The sequence below is a fragment of the Squalius cephalus genome, assembly GCF_949319135.1.
Source record: "Squalius cephalus genome assembly, chromosome: 10".
NCBI classification, from domain to species: Eukaryota; Metazoa; Chordata; class Actinopteri; order Cypriniformes; family Leuciscidae; genus Squalius; species Squalius cephalus.
In genome coordinates, this window is record NC_137131.1 from 37441824 (window position 1) to 37461948 (window position 20125).

The 20125-nt window shown below is 38.0% G+C and overlaps 1 protein-coding gene across 2 annotated transcripts in view; it reads right to left on the minus strand.

Moving 5' to 3' along the window:
- Positions 1-20125, minus strand: part of kalrnb (kalirin RhoGEF kinase b) — an 89651-nt gene that overhangs the window by 19907 nt on the left and 49619 nt on the right. Inside the window, exons 16-34 of one of the 2 annotated variants that reach the window (XM_079884771.1) lie at positions 19363-19482; positions 16618-16836; positions 15166-15315; positions 14726-14840; positions 14494-14609; positions 13644-13766; positions 13342-13524; positions 13050-13174; positions 12731-12797; positions 12460-12566; positions 11413-11482; positions 10999-11088; positions 8857-8949; positions 8644-8755; positions 8195-8385; positions 7972-8073; positions 7242-7384; positions 6972-7074; positions 1875-2121 (exon numbers count right to left, since the gene is read on the minus strand). In XM_079884771.1, coding sequence (XP_079740897.1) covers positions 1875-2121; positions 6972-7074; positions 7242-7384; positions 7972-8073; positions 8195-8385; positions 8644-8755; positions 8857-8949; positions 10999-11088; positions 11413-11482; positions 12460-12566; positions 12731-12797; positions 13050-13174; positions 13342-13524; positions 13644-13766; positions 14494-14609; positions 14726-14840; positions 15166-15315; positions 16618-16836; positions 19363-19482 — 2476 coding nt within the window. Of the gene's footprint in view, positions 1-1874; positions 2122-4752; positions 4965-6971; positions 7075-7241; positions 7385-7971; positions 8074-8194; positions 8386-8643; positions 8756-8856; positions 8950-10998; positions 11089-11412; positions 11483-12459; positions 12567-12730; positions 12798-13049; positions 13175-13341; positions 13525-13643; positions 13767-14493; positions 14610-14725; positions 14841-15165; positions 15316-16617; positions 16837-19362; positions 19483-20125 lie in introns of those variants that run through there. The other variant, XM_079884772.1, reaches the window with a different exon arrangement.

Consider the following 20125-nt stretch of genomic DNA (forward strand, 5'->3'; position numbering starts at 1 on the left):
AAAGGTCGACTCCCCCTTTCCTCTGTCTATTCTTAGATCCAGGCCTGAACAGTCATGAGGTCAGGAGGTTCTGGTTGGGATGTTTAGAAATGTGCTCTTCTAAACACAGGAAGTGCAGTGCAGGGAGACAACAGGAAGTAAAGGGACTATACAATACAGAGTGTTCCGCTTCAGACAGTATGGGGCCTTAAAGACATACTTTAACACCACCCTGAACCAAAAACCAAAGCTGGGTGCTTACTTGAAGAATATGGACAATCTAAAAACCCCAATATACTCACAGAGAAGTTCTTTTTAGGGGTAAAAAGAAGTTCAAAATAACTTTGTAGCGGTATACTGTAAGCAAACATCCAGATGCCGCCCACACTGCTGGGATGCAACAGAAAGCAAGCAACTTTACAATATTAAAGTATAACTTCAATTTATACTATGAAGCAGCTCTCCAATGTGTTCATGTTTACTCGCCTCTGACCTCAACGGGCTGAACAGAAGAACTGAACCGGAGAACATTTACACGTCAAAGAAGGGGAGCCCTAGAGCCACACCTAACTATCAAAAATAAAAAGAACCCTCTGATAACAATTGAAAGCTAAATGGTTCTGCATGGTTTCAGTGTGGATCTATTGTGTGAAACATCTCATAAGCCTGTGAGAGTCCCAGGATTGAAGCCCCACCAAACACATACACCAATCCCCTGAGTTGGATCAAAGCAGGACGCAAGCCTTTGGTAGCATTACTAGCACGCTGCTAATTAATGATCAAACCCTATTTGTGCCTCACCCACCGAGAGCAGAACTGGCTCCCCTGGAAGAAGCCAGAACTCATGCTGTTCAGACAGCCATGGGCACGTGTACAACAGCTTAAAGGGACAGATCATCCAAAAATATTAATTCTTATCTTAATTATACTTTATTTGAAATTTGTATGGCTTTTTCCCTGCAGAACATAAAAGTAGCTATTGAACAGAATGTCCAAGTTGCTCTTTTGCATGCGAAGAAGAAAGTACATAGTAACTGAGGCTATCAAAACTACTATAAATCATGTGGTTCTCCTCAACCTTTTGACTCAAACTTCCCAACACAATTTTCAAAGGTCCCTATATAATATAATATTAACATTACTATAACTACAATATATTATTAACATAAACTGGGAGTGTTGATATAGATACAATTATTTTACGCTAAAAAAAAATTTACTGAGGAGGAAAAATAAATTCTATCAGTCATTATTGTATATTTTTTATTACGGTAGAAGGTTTTAATATATTAATAATATTTTTTAATAAATTATTTTTTAGCCATCCTGCATCCCCCCTCGTAAGCTTGCTGAGGACCCCTTGTGGGCCCCGGGCCCCTGGTTAAGAGATTTTTGGATAAGCTATCCATTATTATTTCTGACAAAATCATTATTTTTGCATTATTTTTTATGTTATAACAAATGTTTTGCAATTGACTGATTTTCGTAAAATGGATTTTTGTAAATGTATCAAGCTTTCCTATTTCTCAAATAGTAGAACATGGCACCAGCAACGCTGAAGTCATGGGTTCGATTCCCAGGGAATGCATGATCTGATGAAATTTATATCTTGAATGCAATGTAAGTCGCTTTGGGTAAAAGCATGTCAAAGTTGGGCACAAATATATCAGAAAGTATCTTGTTACAAATTACAAATACTTGATCAACAAATGAATCAAAACATTTATTTGTTAATAAACTGACTGCATTGCAATTCCATATTACTTCACCAAGTGGTGCTTACTGTTGAACTAGTAGAGGCTGCTTTGGCTGTTTCTAAGCAGAATGCGGAATGAGGCCATAAGAAATATGACCTGTGTTTGTGGGCAGTGGATATTTATGTGTGTGTGGCTCACCTTTCCCAGGTGGGAAAAAGCAGTCCATGTCGACACTACTGCGGGAGTGAGACACAGATAGGGTACTGCTGGGAACCAGACCCTCCTGAGGGGGCGAGTGTTCGGTGGTCCGCACTAGACACCAGCCGGGCCGCTCTCCAGACCTCTCCAACAGCTCGACGGTCTGACCCGACTGAATGCTCAACTCACCCACTGAGCCCGCAACAAAGTCCTGCAGAACCACAGTCTGCTCACAGCCACCCGACAACTACAGAGAGAGAGAGAGAGAGAGACAGATGCAGGTTTTTAAAGAAGCCTCTACTATTATCTAGGAAGAAAGTATGTGATGGATGTGCGTTTGTATTATTATCAATGTTGAAAACAGTTTATGAAAACAGTTGTGAAAACCTCGAAACGTTAAGAAAGTCCAAAAGAACAGCATTTATTTGAAATAGAAATCTTTTGTAACATTATAAAAAAATATTACTGGCCCCAAACTTTTGAACAGTCACTTAAATAATTTGGACATACACTACAGGACACAAAAAAGTCTCTTGTGCTCATCAAGGCTGCATTTATCTGATCACAAATACAGTAAAAACAGTAATATTGTAGAAATAAAGAACTGTTTTCTATTTCAATAAATGATTTAAATGTATTTTATTCCTGTGATGGCTGTATTTTCAGTATCATTACTCCAGTCTTCAGTGTCACATGATCCTTCAGAAATCATTCTAATAGGCTGATTTTCTGCTCAAGAAACATTTCTTCTTATTATTATTGTTTAAAACCGTTTTTGCTGCTACCATTTAAAAGTTTGGGAAAAGTAAGAATTAAAAAAAAAAAAAAAAGTTTTATTCAGCAAGGACGCATTAAATGTCATTCATGCAAAATTTCATACAGGAAATGTTCTCAAGAATTTTCTATAACGAATCCGTCCCAGATGAAAAGAAAACCAGGGCAGGCTGAGAGAAATGAAGGATGGTCAGCCTGCAGAGAGCAACCATCACCACCTGAGTCAAACGCACACACTACCAGTGACAGATAATCAGTTCATCTCCTCACACACACATTTACAGACACACAGAAACATGTTCTAATCTCCATCAAGCACACCCACTGAAACAGAAACTCAGCTAAAGATTATGAGAAACAGGATGAGTAAGAGAGGAAAAGGCAGGTCTAAACAGCTGTTCTCTCTCCATCTCTGACCTCCTTCCTGACTACATCCAACTTTTAGACTGAGCTTTTGGGTGTCGACACAGGTTCTGCTCTGACCCAGCGTCCCACCCCAGACAGCGCCGTTCCCTGAATGTAGGTTCTAAGGGGCGAAACACACATTCATCATTCATTGTCTTGAATATCTGTGACGCATACAGTATGTGAGAGTTATTCTTATGAGTGTGAGTGTGTATGTAATTAATTCTGTTCACAAAGCTACAATAGAAATACAAGAAACATAATTCTACATTTCCAACTCTAGAGTCCCTGTAGAGCGAGGCAGAGATGGAGGAGTGTGTGACTGGGTGGAGGAGAGAGATACGCCCTCCTCAGGGGAAATGCAGGGTGTTTTCCCTCCCTGATTCTTTACAGCTGGCCAGGAATTCCCACCATATGGAACAGAGTATTCCATACTGACAGAATTCCCAGCCATGAGGAAAGCATAATCCCCCACAGAGAATGAGACAGGGTGTTACATGTGACATGCTGACACTTTTCCTTTATTCACAACAGACGCCATACAGACTGGATTCGAGGTGTACTAGTAACATATACAGTATATGTGCAATTCTAGTAAAATGATCATATTTTGCACTAGTCACAATAACATAATAATAATAATAATAATAATAATAGGTATCAATTTGATAACTTTGACTATTATAAAGTAATTTAAAATCATGAATACATTATATAATCTGTAAATCAGTATTATCCATTCAAATAATTAGACATTAATTTACATTTTTACACGTTAATTTTGTATATTAACCACTGGTTTATGCATTATATTATATATTTTAAATAATGAATGTATTTTAAATTATCTTTAAAAATATTACTAAAAATATTGTACACTATTATAATATATTTTCTAATGTTGTTTGGTTTTGAAATCAGGAGTCCAGTTATTATTTCTGATACTAATTATAAGATATTAGGTAGGCTTCAGATTTAAAAATCTGACACACACAAACACATGGAGTAAAATATGAACAGCCACTCCCTCCTGAGCAAACCAAAAAACACAGTCCAAATGTGAGCTCATGCTTATGGGACAGAAAACACATACACACACACACACACACACAAACAAACACAGACAGATGTGTAAGTACACTCCTACATTTAAAGTGCAAACTTCAGCAGAGACACATGAAATAATTAGAGAATGATTATGGGGAAAACACAGAGTACTATCACAGTTAAATCAGCGGGCGATCTTAATAGTTGGGTTGAAACTTGGCTAGAGCCTGATTAGACAGCCACTGATGTCTAAAAAGCATTATTAAATATAATTTTTGATACTAAAGCAGTGTTTTCAATTGTAAAACAAGAGGCAATTTAAATGGATCTTGGTAAAAACACACTGTACTGGTAACACACATATGAGAGTCAATCTACAAACAAATTGCTTTATAAATCATTAAAAACATAAATAAACCGTTAAAATTATGCTTTAATCTCTAAGTATATACCAAGTCAAGTTAAGTTTGGCGCTTTTAACAATACAGATTGTTTCAAAGCAGATTTACAGTGATAACAGGAAAATAATGCAACAAAGTTTGTTTCGGCTGTACAGCAAATCCCAAACAATATCGAAAATGACATACTGTCAAATTTCCCTTTAAAACTACCACAAATCCTCATTAAATCCATCAGAAGCATGTGTACTCACAGGTCTGGTTCTGTTGGGTAGTCTGAAACTCCTCCACCTGGGCATGACACTATCTGTACCGCCAATACAACCAACCAGAAGTTAGACTGCCAACCAAATTCACCTTCTGATTGGCTGACACTCAGGTAGAAAATTGTCTAACCCAAGTGCTCGTTCCCAGAGCCTCGCATAGAGCTAGTGACTGCACTCATGCTCAACATTTTCTTAAGAGTACGGAGATATTGAGCTGTCATTTAGATCTGTTGAGAGGGTTCTGCCCATATGGGAGAGACTGAGAGAAAGGGGAGGAAAACAAGCAGAGACTAACAGGACAGACAGAAGTGAGAGAGGAAAAAAATAAATGAAAAGTCGCAACACTCCAAACTAAGCAAGGAAAGAGTGAGGTGTGTGTGTGTGCACACGTTTGTGAGCTGAAGACAGAGAGCATATAATACTACAACACACACACACACACACACACACTGGGTTTCCATGTTTTATGGGGACATTCCATAGACTAAACCTTAAGGCAACAATATTATTGTTATTTTGGAATTAAAAAATAAAAGCAAACATTTGCTATGTTTTTGAATTATTGGAACCTTTGAGGATGACGTCAAAATTGAGGTTTTGTCAGATTTAGCTAACTTCTGGGGACAAATGTCAACATGCCAAACCAGACTACACAGAGACACAAACAAGTCAAGAAATGTCTAGTCTGTGAAAAATAAGCGAAGCCTATATATAGTTCTATATTTGAATGTCCATTGAGCCTCCCACACACGCACATGCACACAAACTCACAAACCTCAAACCACAATGACATAAGAAGGCCTAGCTGTACAATAACTCCAAAGAGAAAGAAAAGAGAGAGGAAAAAAGAAAACAGTATGTGTGTAATTATGACTAATCGCGTGATTTGCAAGTTGCTTTGTTAAGTGACAAAAACTCTTTTGACTAGCAGAGAGTGTTTTTTATATTGCAGCAAATACTGAAAAAATTAATTATACAGAAGGACTGACATATAAAGTGACTGTGATCCGTCAGACTTACTTCTCAAGCACTTGTCTAAGCAATATTTACATGCAGTTGTGCTAAAAATGTCATGTTTATTTATACAAAGTATCTCAAAACTCTTTTCTTTAAAAAAATATGGATGCCATTAACCTCACAAACTACTATACTATACATATTACTATACAATTGTTGCAAATAAACCCACCGCTAAGCAGCCAATCAGATTGGAGCTAGCGGTTACCGCCAACACTCGCCTTTTTGTGTGTAACATGCAGTGTCAGACAGTCAGTGAACGGTCAGGGTGTGCCATCTAAGATGGAGACGAGTCTGTGTCATGATGTAAACCACACAAACCACTGCAAAACAACCAGGAGCGCATGCTTGAAAGAGTGTTTCTAGGAAACAAGCGCTGCTGTTGACTGAGCTTTTTTGTCTGTAATTAGACGGATGAATGAAACAAGAGCGGAGAGACTGCCCTGAGGTTAAGCGCAGGCGCAAGTAATCATAAAATTACAGAGAAATAACAGAGGGAGAGACGAAGAGCAATGATACAGCTTGTGCCACACTGGCATACTGGAAGGAATAACAGCGAATCAGAATCAAATTTAGTTGGACAGGGATAAACATTATATAACAAAAACAAGTCAACAAGGAAGGCGGTAAAAGAAAGCGAGCAAATGAATCATCCTACAGACAAAAATAACTTGGGGAATATTGTAAGTTTCAGTAATGCACTCATACACACACAGACGTGAGACCAATTAAAGGAAGATCTAGGGGAGATTTTGGACCGTTTTCCTGAGATTTTAGACTTAAATTTTGATCATCATCAAAACACCAAATGAGGGAATACAGTATCTTCTGGAAGAATGCTTTTCCTTTTTTAAAGAAATTACTACTTAATTCAGCAAGGATGTAGTAAATTAAGCAAAAGTCACAAAGACATTTACAATGTTAAAAAAAAATCTATTTAAAATAAATGCTGTCCTCTTGAACTTTTTTATTCAACAAAAAATAAAAAGGTGTAACACACAGTGTAATGCTTGCTGTCTAAACAGCGTATGTGTCCACGAGAGAACCAGATTTTCCGTAGGGGAAGTAACTACCATTGGACAGAAATCATTTTTCACACAAACATATTTGAAACCTAATCCTCACACAAACTTTGTGACATGATTACATTTAAATTAAACTTGATTTGTGTTTTTGTCGTGTAGTTCTACCTTGTCACTGTCAACAGTGTTCTGGGAGGTGCGGGAAGCGATGGAGATTGTGTCCGGCTGGCTGCTGGCATCACCCTGACTGTCCGCGTCCTCAGTAGTTTCCCTGAAAGATCAAATAAATACTATTAACCTAATTTCCAATATAATCACATACACAATAGGGATTAGAGCTGTGCATTTTGGGACTACAGATGTATTGATTCTCTTAATACAGATTAGAGAATAATCTGAGCAGGGAATAAAAGAGAGCAGGTGGATGAGGTGAAATACCTCTTGCTGATGCTGCGCTGCCTGGCTGGGGTTTTAGGAGGGTGTATGGGCTCCTTTAGCGCCCCCTTCAGGTGGACCGTTCTCTCCTGGATCACCTCCCTGATGTTTCGGATCCACTCCTGTTTCACTTCTATACTGGAGGCCTTCAGGTGGATGAGACGATGTGTTAGAGACAGAAGAGGAAATGCATGATTTCAGAAGCGAGATTTGAACTTGCATCACCAAACTGAGTACAATGGCTCAAAGCATGTGCACCAGGGTCAGGAATTAGCGTGACAAAAATATTGCTGATATTTGCAAAAAATGTTCAGGTTTTATTCTGTAATTTCTAAAACATTTGATAAATTCTAAACAGGGCTGGCAATTGATTCAAAAATGTAATTGATTAATCTCAATTGTGACTCTTTTTTTGCAGTACTTTCAGACGGTTCAGGATTGATGACAAAATAATAAGCCTTTGTGTAAATCGCATAGGATGAAACAGTTTAGAAATATTATCCTTAATTTAATTAACTGCAAACATTAAGCATTTATTTTGACGGTGCTAATTATCATAATATCGTGTTTCGGGTGTCATGTCTGTTTAGGATTCAGTGTTATAAAAAGTACCCTCATAAAGGCAGAAATATTACTTAGTATGACGTGCACTAGCCACTAAGTAGTCGTTCTGACATCTCTGTAGGTTTATCTGACACTGATACACACAGACATACACATATATACATCTTACCTTAAGAACTGTTTTGTTGTCAGATGTGGGAGTCCGACCGCCCCATAGAGCAAACTTACACGGATCGCCTTCAATGTGTTCGGTGACTCCTAGTTCTGATGTCTGTCAAAACACATTTGAATTCACACTACCACTAGCGACTTACTAATAAAGTGGGAAAAAGTGACTAAAGACCTCATTTTGCTGATGATGTTTACACTTCTTGACAATGTGTCATCCTTACCAACAGCTTGTTCTTGTAAACATATTTGGTGCGTCCAGACGAGTCTTTCATCTCTTTACTGAAAACGAGGGAGATCTCAAAGAGGAAGAGATGTCGGTCCCGGCCCTTGCGGATCAGAGATTTGGGGTCCCACACCTGGAAGGTGTCCTGTAGGATCAGCTCACCCTGTACGGCCAGGTTCTCATCAAAACCTGAAACCACAACAACAATCACACAGATAAACAGATGCATAACTACATCGCAAAATGATCCTGCCACCGATCTGAAATTCAGATTCTGGCTTTTTGGTCAGTGATTTTTTTCATCAAGCAAGAAAATACATAATTAAAAACAAGCGGCAATTTTTTCAAATCGTATTTTCAAATCTTATTCTACAGTCTAATTGTAAAAGAAAAAACCCTTCTGCACACAGTTGCGTTTTCAGCACAGCTGCCGTAATTATCGCTCACCCTCCAGCATGCTGACGTGCATGGCATCATTAGCGCGTTTAGGCACACTAAGCATCACCTCCAAACCCTCCTTTATTTCTCCTTTCCCTTCCTCACAACATGTCAGCAACTCCTGTTCACAAACACACCCATTTAGAGCTGAAAACTGATTCAAAATGTATTTAAAATGACATAATTATTACATCACATCAGACAAAAAAACTGAGTCTCCACCTTCAGCAACAGCTGGTATTTGGTGATTCTCTGAACGGGCTTGATCAGGTACGATGAGATTGAATTGGCCAGCCCATGTCTCCGCTGTATTTCCTGTGAGAAACAGAAGAAAACGACAATAATCCTGTGGCTTTAAAACTGTGGTAATCGCTAAACAAAGATGGTAAGTTGGTAAGTCTAAGATGGTATACAGCTGGTCTAGCTGGTCTTCCACTCTGGTGGTTTGCTGGTTGACCAGCTGGTCTGCCCCCAAAACAAGTACCCAAAATCCTTTAGGACAGGGGTCGGCAACAGGCGGCCCGCGGGCCAAAACTGGGGCTGGATGCCATGGTACAGACATGGCCCCGGCTTCGTCTGTAGACCTTTCCCCTGATCGCTCTGCTCCTGGAAGTTCCAAAGAGGATTTGCCAGGATGGGATTCGTCCTGGCCAGCCCGAGTATGGTTCATGGACCGAATATATCTAAGGGACCTTCTATCACAGGCAGGCAGCACAATCTATCACCCACAGCCGGAGAAGTGGAAGTTGTGGATTTGGCCCCTGAGGGGGATCAACCCCTAAGCTCTTGTCTCTCAACCGAGGTTGTTGAGAGAGTTGACCGCATGAAGAAACTGTACAATTTAAAGTGGAGAGTCTTCACTTTATGGTGCAACTGCCCGATGGCTTCAGTGCTGGAGTTCCTTCAGGATCGTTTTCTGCTGGTTTATCCGCCTCAAGTCAAGTCACCTTTATTTATATAGTGATTTTTTACAATACATATTGTTTCAAAGCAGCTTTACAGTGATAACAGGAAAATAATGCAACAAAGTTTGTTTCGCATGCCTGTGAGCGACTTGCTTCAGCCAATCAGAAGCCGATGTTGCTTTGTTCCGTGTGTCCTTTATAGCTTCAGCAGTATGGCGTCACACGCCTCATAGTGATGTTACGCCAAACAGAAGTGGAATAGTTGCAAACAGGCTACAGATGCAGTCCCACTGAGGCGTTCCCCATACCGTCGTCATCATGACGCAGCGTCTCGTTCCACTCTCAGGGAACCATGGTTACAGTCGTAACCCGAGATGTTTTTTTAAATGTCTTAAAAACGTGGATATGCAAACGTTAAAGGGGGGGTGAAATGCTCATCTTCACTCAATCTCCTGTTAATCTTGAGTACCTATAGAGTAGTATTGCATCCTTCATATCTCCAAAAAGTCTTTAGTTTTATTATATTTATAAAAGAAAGATAAGCTGTACCGAGTCTTTCCGGAAAAAAACGAGCGTCTGGAGGCGGGCCGTGTGGGCGAAGCCAGAGCCATAGAGAGAATCCGTCGATCTGGGCTTTGTTTATAAAACATTCATCGTTGCATCCACTGTTCCTAACGCTGGGTTCTTTGGGAAGCTGAACATGGTAAGCTTTCCCTCACATCCAAAAACACACTTTGGAGACACTATGCAGCGCTGCCGATGATTTCCTGTTGAAGCGCGTTGATGTGCGCGGTCTCGCTCTCCTCTGGTCGACGTGTGCGCGGGCAAGCTTTTCCGGAAGAAATGCTCATATAAGGAGTTCCACTCTGGTCTACGTCATTAGATCCACGGTCGAAAAAAAACCAGCCGAAACTTGTACCAACCCGGAAGTAAGATTTTCGGCACAGAAATTCTCCGTTATTCGTCCAAAATATTTTTTAAAAACTTTGGCCATGTTAAGCATGAGAATCCATCTCTTTAACACTGTAAACAACTCTGAATACATGAAACACCATTGTACCCCCCCTTTAAGAAAACATTCCATTTGTATCATTCTTCAAACAGTATGGGAACATTACTTTTGAATTTTCCATGAACATTCTGTAACAAGTAGTTTAAAAAATATTAGACAAATGTTTTTGTGCTAACATTTTGAGAACATTATTAAAGAACAGATAACTTTGAACGAACATTGTATTAACATTACTGGAAGAACGTTTGTTCATAACTTTGAAAGAACCTTGCCAGAACATTAGCTAAAGTTATGTTCTGAAAACATTCCCTGTTAGCTGGGAGAGTAGTCAGGCTGGGTGACAGCAGCTCTCTAGCACTCCCTGTCTGTGAGTCATCTCTAGCTTCTCACCTCACATGCCACACAAACCTCCAAAATGAACTGAGAGAAAAAAGAGAGCCGACTCACATCGAAGAACCTCCCGGCCTGGCCCTGGATGAGCTGACTGGAGTCGGGCTTGTTTTTGCAGTAAGTGACGTACATGTGAAATTTATCAGCCTTCAGAACAAGGAAAAAAATAAACACATTCACTATTTATGTTGCAAACAACCTCACCGGATTGTGAAAGTACCAGAAGCAACTGCTTATGAACATTAATACTTCACAGCTGAATTGATATTTTAGACCTTTCATGCTTTAAATAATGATCAACAAAATACAGAGTGGGCAAATTTCCTATTTTTACAGCCTCTTAGCACACACTGGTTTTTAAATATTCAAATGGAGTAAAATGATGACGACTTGTCCACACTGGAATCACAATATGTTCTCCTAACAAAGAAAATTTTGAGGAAAAAAGACAGTGATTCATCTGTATCTCACCCATGTGACAAAACAATGGCCCACATCTTCTGGAAGCTGCTCATAGTTTTCCAGCTCTTTAAGAAAAATGCTGCAAAAACAACAAATTATGATAAAACACAACTAGTTTTTTACACTTTCTGAAAAAAAAAATGAATGTGCGTGTCGTCGGAGTGAGTGGTTTCCATGCTGTTGATAGGGTAGTTGTTCCTAGTGAAAGACCAATATTTGGTCATTTTGAGAATATCAGCATTGGCCAATGAACAACACTGATGAAAATGATCATTCTGTTCTTTTGAAAGGATGAAATATTAAATTGCATCTATTAAATATAGTTTGGCACTTTGCATCAGCTAATCTGCTCTTGAGAGTGTTATTATAGTAATATTATACTATTAAAGAATGTATTAATATTTTGAATTTATTTTTATTTTCCCTTTTAATTTAGGAATATTGTTAAGTTAATTATGTTATGTAATTTTAGCTTAAAAAAAAATCAAACGTTTTTTTTTTATTTCAGTTTAGTTATTTGAGTTCAGTTTTAGTAATTTTAGTGGTTTAACTTTGCCAAGGTACCACTTATAATTTTCATTTATGTTTTTTAAGTTTAAGTTTTTCATCTAATATTTCTAATATGTATTTTATTAATATAATATTTTATATTAAATAACAAATATTTATTATATTTTATTAATATTATGTAATTTTTTTAATTAAATAATATTTATTTTATTTCAGCATTGTATCAATTAACAAAAACAATTTTCATATGCTTTTGTTTGAGTTAACAATAACAACACTATTTGAGGTAAAAACTGAGTCTCATGTGCAAAGATGGTAGTGCGTGCCATACTTTAGGGTGGAAATGCACCAGCTAAGCAACTGCCATTGAGAAGAATGGGAATGCTAGATCTCCTTGGCAAGCACTACTAATTACTCACATACTTACACAGACCATCAAAGTTACAGATTTACGAGCCATCAAAATGACAGCTTTACTGCTAAGCTATAGCGCCTATGCAAATCAATGTACATAAACCTGGATGTAAAGCCTGTTTGAAAACATACTTGTTGTGGAATTCATAAATCTCCTGAATATTCCCAAAGATCACATGTTCCTTATTCGCAATTCCAGATGGGATCTCTGCACCGCTCGTCATTTCCCAGTGAAAAGTCTGCGCATAAAAGCACAAGGAAGGTTAGTTTATCCTTAGTTCACAATTCTTGTACAGTATATAACTATGCAGCCTTGGATTATTGTTGCAATCAAAAGCCATGACTGTCTGAGATCACTGAGAAAACCTCTAAAGCTTCTCTTTGGCAGAAGAAACATTCTCACCTCCAAACATTCCTGTAGGTCTCGTACATAAGCTCTTTCTGTCTGGAGCAGTTCAGCCATAATATACCTACAGAGAGACCAAAACGTCCCACTGAAAGCCCAGCAAATTACAGACATTCAAATGCAAAGAACGTCTGAGACAGCACTTCATAACACAAAGCTAATTCCTCAGGAAATGGTTTAGATTAAAAAGGATTTTGTGTGAAGAAGAAGTTATTGATGCTGTGATTTAGTTTGGGACTATCGGCTTAACCTGTGCACAGGAAGCTGGCACGCACCATAAGGATTCTGAGTCATATTTAAAATCTTCATCACTCACTCTTTCTTTCTGGCAGATTTCTTCTTTTCCTCATTAACTTCATGGTCAGGGTCGTTGAGGTTGACCTCTGGGTCAGGGTGGGTCAGGCTGGCTGGAATAATGTCCAGCTCCAGATCTTTATTGTCCTATTGAAGACAGAGCGAATGACAAAGATGTTGATCCAGGAATATGTTGCACACATTCATATTCTGCTACATAGACCAAAAATTGCTTTTTAAACTTTTGAGTCCTCATGATATAAAATTATGATTTATAAATAGGATGCATAAACTGGCTTTGCTTGGCATCTCACCTCAGAACACACTCCCAGCGTTCGATCTAAGGTGCAGCGGTAATGACCCATCCGCATGGAGAAGTCTCGGTACCGTCTGTCCACCGTGGACACCCACCTCTTGAGCTCGGTCACATGGACATGCCCTTTCTCCACTAAACTACCAGCTAGCTGGATCAACAGCTTCACCTTCTCCTGCGTTTGCTGAAAGTGAAGAAGGATATTCTGATTTTATGTTCCAAAAAAGAATTCAAGTTTGAAACAACATGACAGTGAATGAATTTTCAATAATCGTCATCATTGACTGTTGTCAATGTTTTTACCTTAGCGGACACACGGAAATCTTCGTACTCTTTTAGTAGTTCCTGAGCTTTTTCACTGGTGTCACCAGGCGATGTGTGTGTGGATAGAAAATATTCTCCTGACTCCTGTAACCAGTCAATGGCCTGCGTAGAGGACAGGGTTTTAAAAAGTTAAGTCATTTCATGTGTTTATTCACAATCTCTCCTCTCATTGGACAAGCAGATTTCCATTTTGTACTAGATAAAGGTCTAAATAATGGTTTAAACAAAAAGTTCCTAACCCTTGTGAAAAAGAAGTACGTTAATTGTATTGAATGTGCATTTGTACAGTACTTCAAATCTAGTACAGTATTATGATTTTTTAAAAACTGTATTACATTTTTTTTATGAAATAAATGCCACTTAAGTGTACTTAAAGAGAATACACTTTTTTAATGACTAAGTTGCTTAACACTTAAGTTCACTTAAAAAGTGCGCTTTGCAATAAATTAAAATTGTATATTTATTTAATATTTAATATTTAATATATTTTATATTTATACTTTAAAGACATTTGAAATCATTGTGTTTTAAATAATCAATGAATTAATAAATGATATTAAATACTTTCCCATAAATTCTTGTCAGTACATTTGGCAGTACACTATAACCAAGGACAATAAAAGTAATTATGAAATTACATATAAAGATGAAATTAAGACCTACTTAAGTGGGTTAAAAACACTACATTAAGTTTGCACTTAAGTATATTCTTTTATAGTCTTAACTATATTATTTCCGTAACAAATACTATTTTTAAAAGTATGCTGAAGTGTAATTCTTTTTCTTCAATGCTTCAAAACATATGCCTGTATAAAACTCTCTCACTCACCTGTTTAGCGTGTCGTTCAAACAGAACGTACTGTTGGCACTGGTCTAAACGTCTTTTTTTCAGAGTCCAGAAATGAAGGACACGGTTTTCCCTCTGTAGCAGCTCACTCAGAATGGCTAAACATAAAAAAACACACAAGACAACATCAATGCACAATTACAAACATTCAGGCACAATCGCATACAGACCAACTGTATATTTTGCAGGTATAATGCCTTTAAGTAGTCCTGACCTTTGACTTGGGACTCAGTGGCTCGATTGTGGGTGGCGACCCCAGGCATGCTCACATTGTTTCGATGGATGTATTTGAGAAAGACCTCTGCGTTACGACGAGCTAAAGTACACGCCTAGAACCAGAGAAATAAAACATTCCGTAGAGTCAGTGCACATAAGCCTAAACTGTACAGTGACTTCTTCATTTACCATGTTGATAGCAAGTGAGGTTTTAGGAGTGTTGAGGAAATATTTTAGTCAAGGTTTCTTTATTACAAATGAAAATATTTTTTACATGCTGTGACCTATTTTAACTGACACATATGTGGTCACATATGGTGAAATTTTGCTGCAGATGCAGTTTTTAAAAATATAAAAAGGACAAATTGGTGAGAGAGCTGATGAGCTTCTGTTGTTGCAGGTGTTTTTAGTCTGTGTATGTGTAGGTGTGAGGTGTACCTTGAGAAAGGCTTCTTTCTGCTCCAGGTGTTTGTTGATGAGAGGGCTGACGTGGTCAGTCTCTGCCATTGAGCCCAATTTATCATGACCTCCGCACCAGTCCTCCTCTCTCCTGTACTCCAGTTCCAGACTCTCCAACACATTACATACCTGAGGTAGACATACACTATGTTACACACATACAAAGTAGCATCACAAAGCTTAATTTAAGTCTTTGTATGGTTTACAGTGGTCAGTCAGAGAGCAGGGTGGCCAATCACAGATATGATGGTAATAATATATTTAATACAATACAATGTAATGACACTAAAGAGACATATATAAAATTGCCACCATTAAATGAAAAATAAAACATTTGGTAAATATTTATTGCATTCATTGGAGAAAAAACCCCTGATAATAGTGTGTATTTTCGGAAGATGTTGGAACTGACACTAGGGGGAGCTAACATTTCTGTTTAGGTACAAATGAGCATGATTATTGGGCAATAATATCCAAATATCCAAATCAATGAACCTTTAAGGCAAGTCGTTCATCAATGCCAATGGCTCTTTTATCTCAAAGGATCTCATGTGACCCCATGTGAAGTGCCAGCAATGCATATGGGCTCTATCTATGAACTGTATTTTTTAGATTTTTAAAAGCATACTTTATTACCACAGGTTAGACTAATGTACACTACCATTCAAAAGTTTGGGGACAGTAAGATTTTATTGATTGACTGATTGATTGAAATTAATACTTTTATTCAGCAAGGATGCATTAAACTGGCCAAAAGTGACAATAAAGATTTTCAAAAATAAAAAATAAAATTCAAATAAATGCTGTTTCTCTGAACTTTCTTTTCATCAAAGAATCATGGACAAAATGCATCACAGTTTCCACAAAGGAATTAAGCAGCACAACCGTTTTCAACATAATTTTCAAGAAATTATACTTAAGCACCAATTTAACATATTAAATTGTAATAATAATTCACAATATTACTGTTTTATTGTATTTTTGATCAAATAAATGCAGCTACGGTGAGCATAAGAGACTTATTTCAAAACTTATTTTGCTGACACCAAATTTATGAACGGTAGTCTCTAAAATATACAGCTTCTTATGCCCTTAAAATATTACTTTAAATGAAGGCTACAACTCAAAGGTGAACTCAATGTATACTGCAAAAAGAGTCTTGAAATTTTCAAATGAGCTACTAAAAAACCTCACAGGGCATCTTACAAATGCAGCCCTCATGGCGTGAGGCACTGAAAAAAACATGGCATTTACTGCAATGGCCAAAGACATCCATCTGGTTCACATGTACATAACATTTTTTAATCTAAAAAAAGGCTGATAACCCATTTAAATTGAAATTTACAGGTTTATTACTAGTTCAACCACAATCTCGGCCACTAACACTTGTTGATATTGATGGTAACCATGACATACTCCATTACAACCTACCTGTTCAGATGTCTTGTAGAAGGCCACAGAGGCATTAACCAGCTTTAATCTGTCCTCCATCTTCAGCATGAGGGTTTGCCAGTGCAGGGCCACGGTCTCGGCGCAGGCCCGGACGGCGTCTGGGTCATAATGACCGGCCTGCAACAGCAGCTCCGCTCTCTGCTGGAGCTGCAGGGCGCTCTGGTGGGTGCGCTGGAGGGAGTCGGCGTGGAGCAGAGACTGTGGGCAAAGAGAGGGACTTTCAAGTAGGGCTAAATAATTAACAATATTTAACTATGTGGAAGCTGACACTAAAAATGTCACTCACTTTGCAAAAAAACAACAAAATAAACTAAAAAAGCTAAGACCTGTCTAGAGTTCACACGTTCACTTACTGATGTAGCCTAGTAGAATGTAATTAGAATGAAAATCAATATATGGGGGTCTTATCTTTCTGTAATATACCATAGTTAAGCAATATCACACAAACAAGCATGCTAGTTTTTCAGAATATCAACACGATTGCAAATTAGATATTGATTTTTTTTTTAAAAAACAGTTCAATAAACAAGAAGTAAATATTGTGTTACATTTTAGACACTCTGGTTTTTGCTCAATTTAAAATAATACCAAACTGAGTTTCACAGCGAAACTTCTGTGCGTCTTCCAAGCAACACACAGTGGCACTTTGTTGCTGAATGAATCAGCACATTTGAACAAATCATTGATTCAATGATCCATTTATGATGATCCAACAGGCTGTGTCTGAAATCACAGCTGAAATCACAGCTCTCTTCAATAGGGCACTATTTGAGGGGGCAGCCATTTGCAGTGGTGTCCGAAACCATAGTGGAAATTATCGAGTGCACTCTTTCAATCCCATAATGCACCGCAACCGACCGATGTATGCTCAATGGCTAGAGAATACCCATAATGCACTGTGAGGGTCATGCCGAATGAATTCTTGTTCTCGCCAGAAGATTGCGTTCGCGACTGAAACATCCATCCATCTATTTTCCAAACCGCTGGTCTAATGTGGGTACAGCGTAATATCATACAGGTATAAATTCCTTTTTAATTGATTATTAAATTGTTTAATTAAGGTTTATACATGCTAGTTTACATGACAGAGCTCAAGATAAATCTTTCATTACTATTGGAGCTGCCAGTTTGCTAAGTTTAAAATGATTATTAAAAGACAAATACAAACTATGCAAAAGCGGCAGCCCTTCCGACGCACTCAGTGTCTGAATTCACTCACTCGTTTTCATTCACTCCTTAAAGTGGACTATATTAGTGGAGTAATGTAGGGAATAGTGAATATGGGTATAGGGGGCGATTTCGAACACAGCCACAGTCACTTGCTGAATGAATCAGCCATTTGAGCAAATTGGTTGAATAAATGACTCACTCATTAAGACTGTGACCTTAGAATTAGATCTCTGCAGTGTATTATAATAATTTAATTTATTGATTAAATGAAAGAATTTGACATAAGATGATGCATGCATACATCTAATAAGCAAATATGTAAATAAATAAAATTGGCAAATTGTCGTTGTTCCAGAAAATATAGAACTTTTTTTTTCTCAAAATTGCACACCCTTACTTTCAAGAAGGGGCTCGTTTTAATTCTTGAGGTGTACTTAAATTAATTTTGTTAACTGCCAGGACCGCAGAAGAGGCGGGTAAGGTCACAGAGGGGCTCCTTAGGAGGGCAATTAAGACACATTCAGTTAGACGTCCTGCCGTTCAAAGCCAAAACAATCAGTGGTGAAGCACAGTCTGATTCTTTCACAAGAGCACATGCTGGATGAATAAAACTAGCAGCCTAAATTCGCACATTTGTTTGGCATCGCAAATATGAGTTGATGAAAAGTGGTACTTGGCCTGAAAAGTTTGAGAACCATTGCTGTAGATGATTAAAACATATATTTGGCGAAAGGGAAAATTTGGCCAATACTCAGCACTGACTTCCTTTGATTTAGAGAGGCTGTCGTTAGTGGAGAATTATACGCAGCAATTTGCTGAATTAAAACTCGGTCTTCATTTTGGACTAATGTGCTTCTTACTTCATAAATTTGCTGAGTAATTGTTGTTTTTTTCTAAACTCAGAAAAAATCAACTCAGCTGTTTGGTATTCCATGACTTTGATGAATATAACGAAGGGAGGCATTATAATTTATAGATCAATTTATCTTCTGTTTATATTGAGAACAATGAGAACCCATACTAACATTCCCCAAAATGTGTTTATTACCACCTGCAGGGTTAAATAAATAATCTGTTTTCTATTAGCAGAATTTTTGTTTCCTAATTGCATGTAATAATGTACACAAGGTTTAATATTTAATATTAATGTTCATATTATAGTATATTATAGCAGATTCATCTGCCCCCTGCTGAATCTATTAAGCAAAATATGTGTGTGTGTGTGTGTGTGTGTGTGTGTGTGTGTGTGGACATGTTTTTCTACACCGGTGGGGACTTAAACCTGAATGCACACAGACTCATGGGGACTCGTGTCACCGTGGGGACCTAAATCGAGGTCCCCATGGGTACAAAAGCTTATAAATCATACAGAATTAGTTTTTTTGAAAATGTAAAAATGCAGAATGTCTCCTGTGATGGGTAGGTTTAGGGATAGGGGCAGTGTAAGGGGATAGAATATACAGTTTGTACAGTATAAAAACCATTACGTCTATGGAGAGTCCCCACAAAGATAGTGCACCAGACAAGTGTGTGTGTGTGTGTGTGTGTGTGTACCTCGATGGCGAGCTGAAACTGTTCATGCTCTCTCTGAAGTTGTTCCGCCTCAGACAGGGAACCAGCATTCGTTGTGCTCGCCGTCAGCATGGATTCACCATTACGGATCCAACCCAGCACCTGCACAGACCATCACACGCATGTAAATGATCATGCGCGTGTATGCAAATGCACACACACACGGCCATGTGACAAAACAGGCTACAGAAGTGAAACATGAGAGGCGATGAATTATTTTGGATTAATCTGTTAACATATTCAGAGGTATTCATTTAGGGTTTGGTGTAGCCTCCTGCTTTTTCCCTTTTCTGACAAAAATTTTGAAATGTGTTTTCCTTGCTGTAACTCAAAGTCCCAACACTGTCAGATACAGAAATAATGTGCCATGTCAAATAATAAATATTTGCAAATCTAGCATTCAACTATAAATTTACAATATAAGATGGCTCCCAACCGATTTTCAGCTCCATCTATTGAATTGTTGCTACTGTCAGCAGCTAATTTGTTTAAAGGTCCCATTCCATGGATTATTTTTATTATTTTATAATGTTTCCAGGGGTGCCCTTATAATGTTAGTATGTTTTTTAGATCAAAAATTGTTATAATTTAGAAATAAAAGGCATATTTCCTAGCCTGATTTCATTCCCTGGTTTGAACACTCTGTTTGAAGGGGCGTGTCTGCTGTGAGACTTCAATGTAAACGCCCTCTGCTGTGATTGGCTGACATGCTTGCATATGAAATATCTGGCATTACATGTGGAAC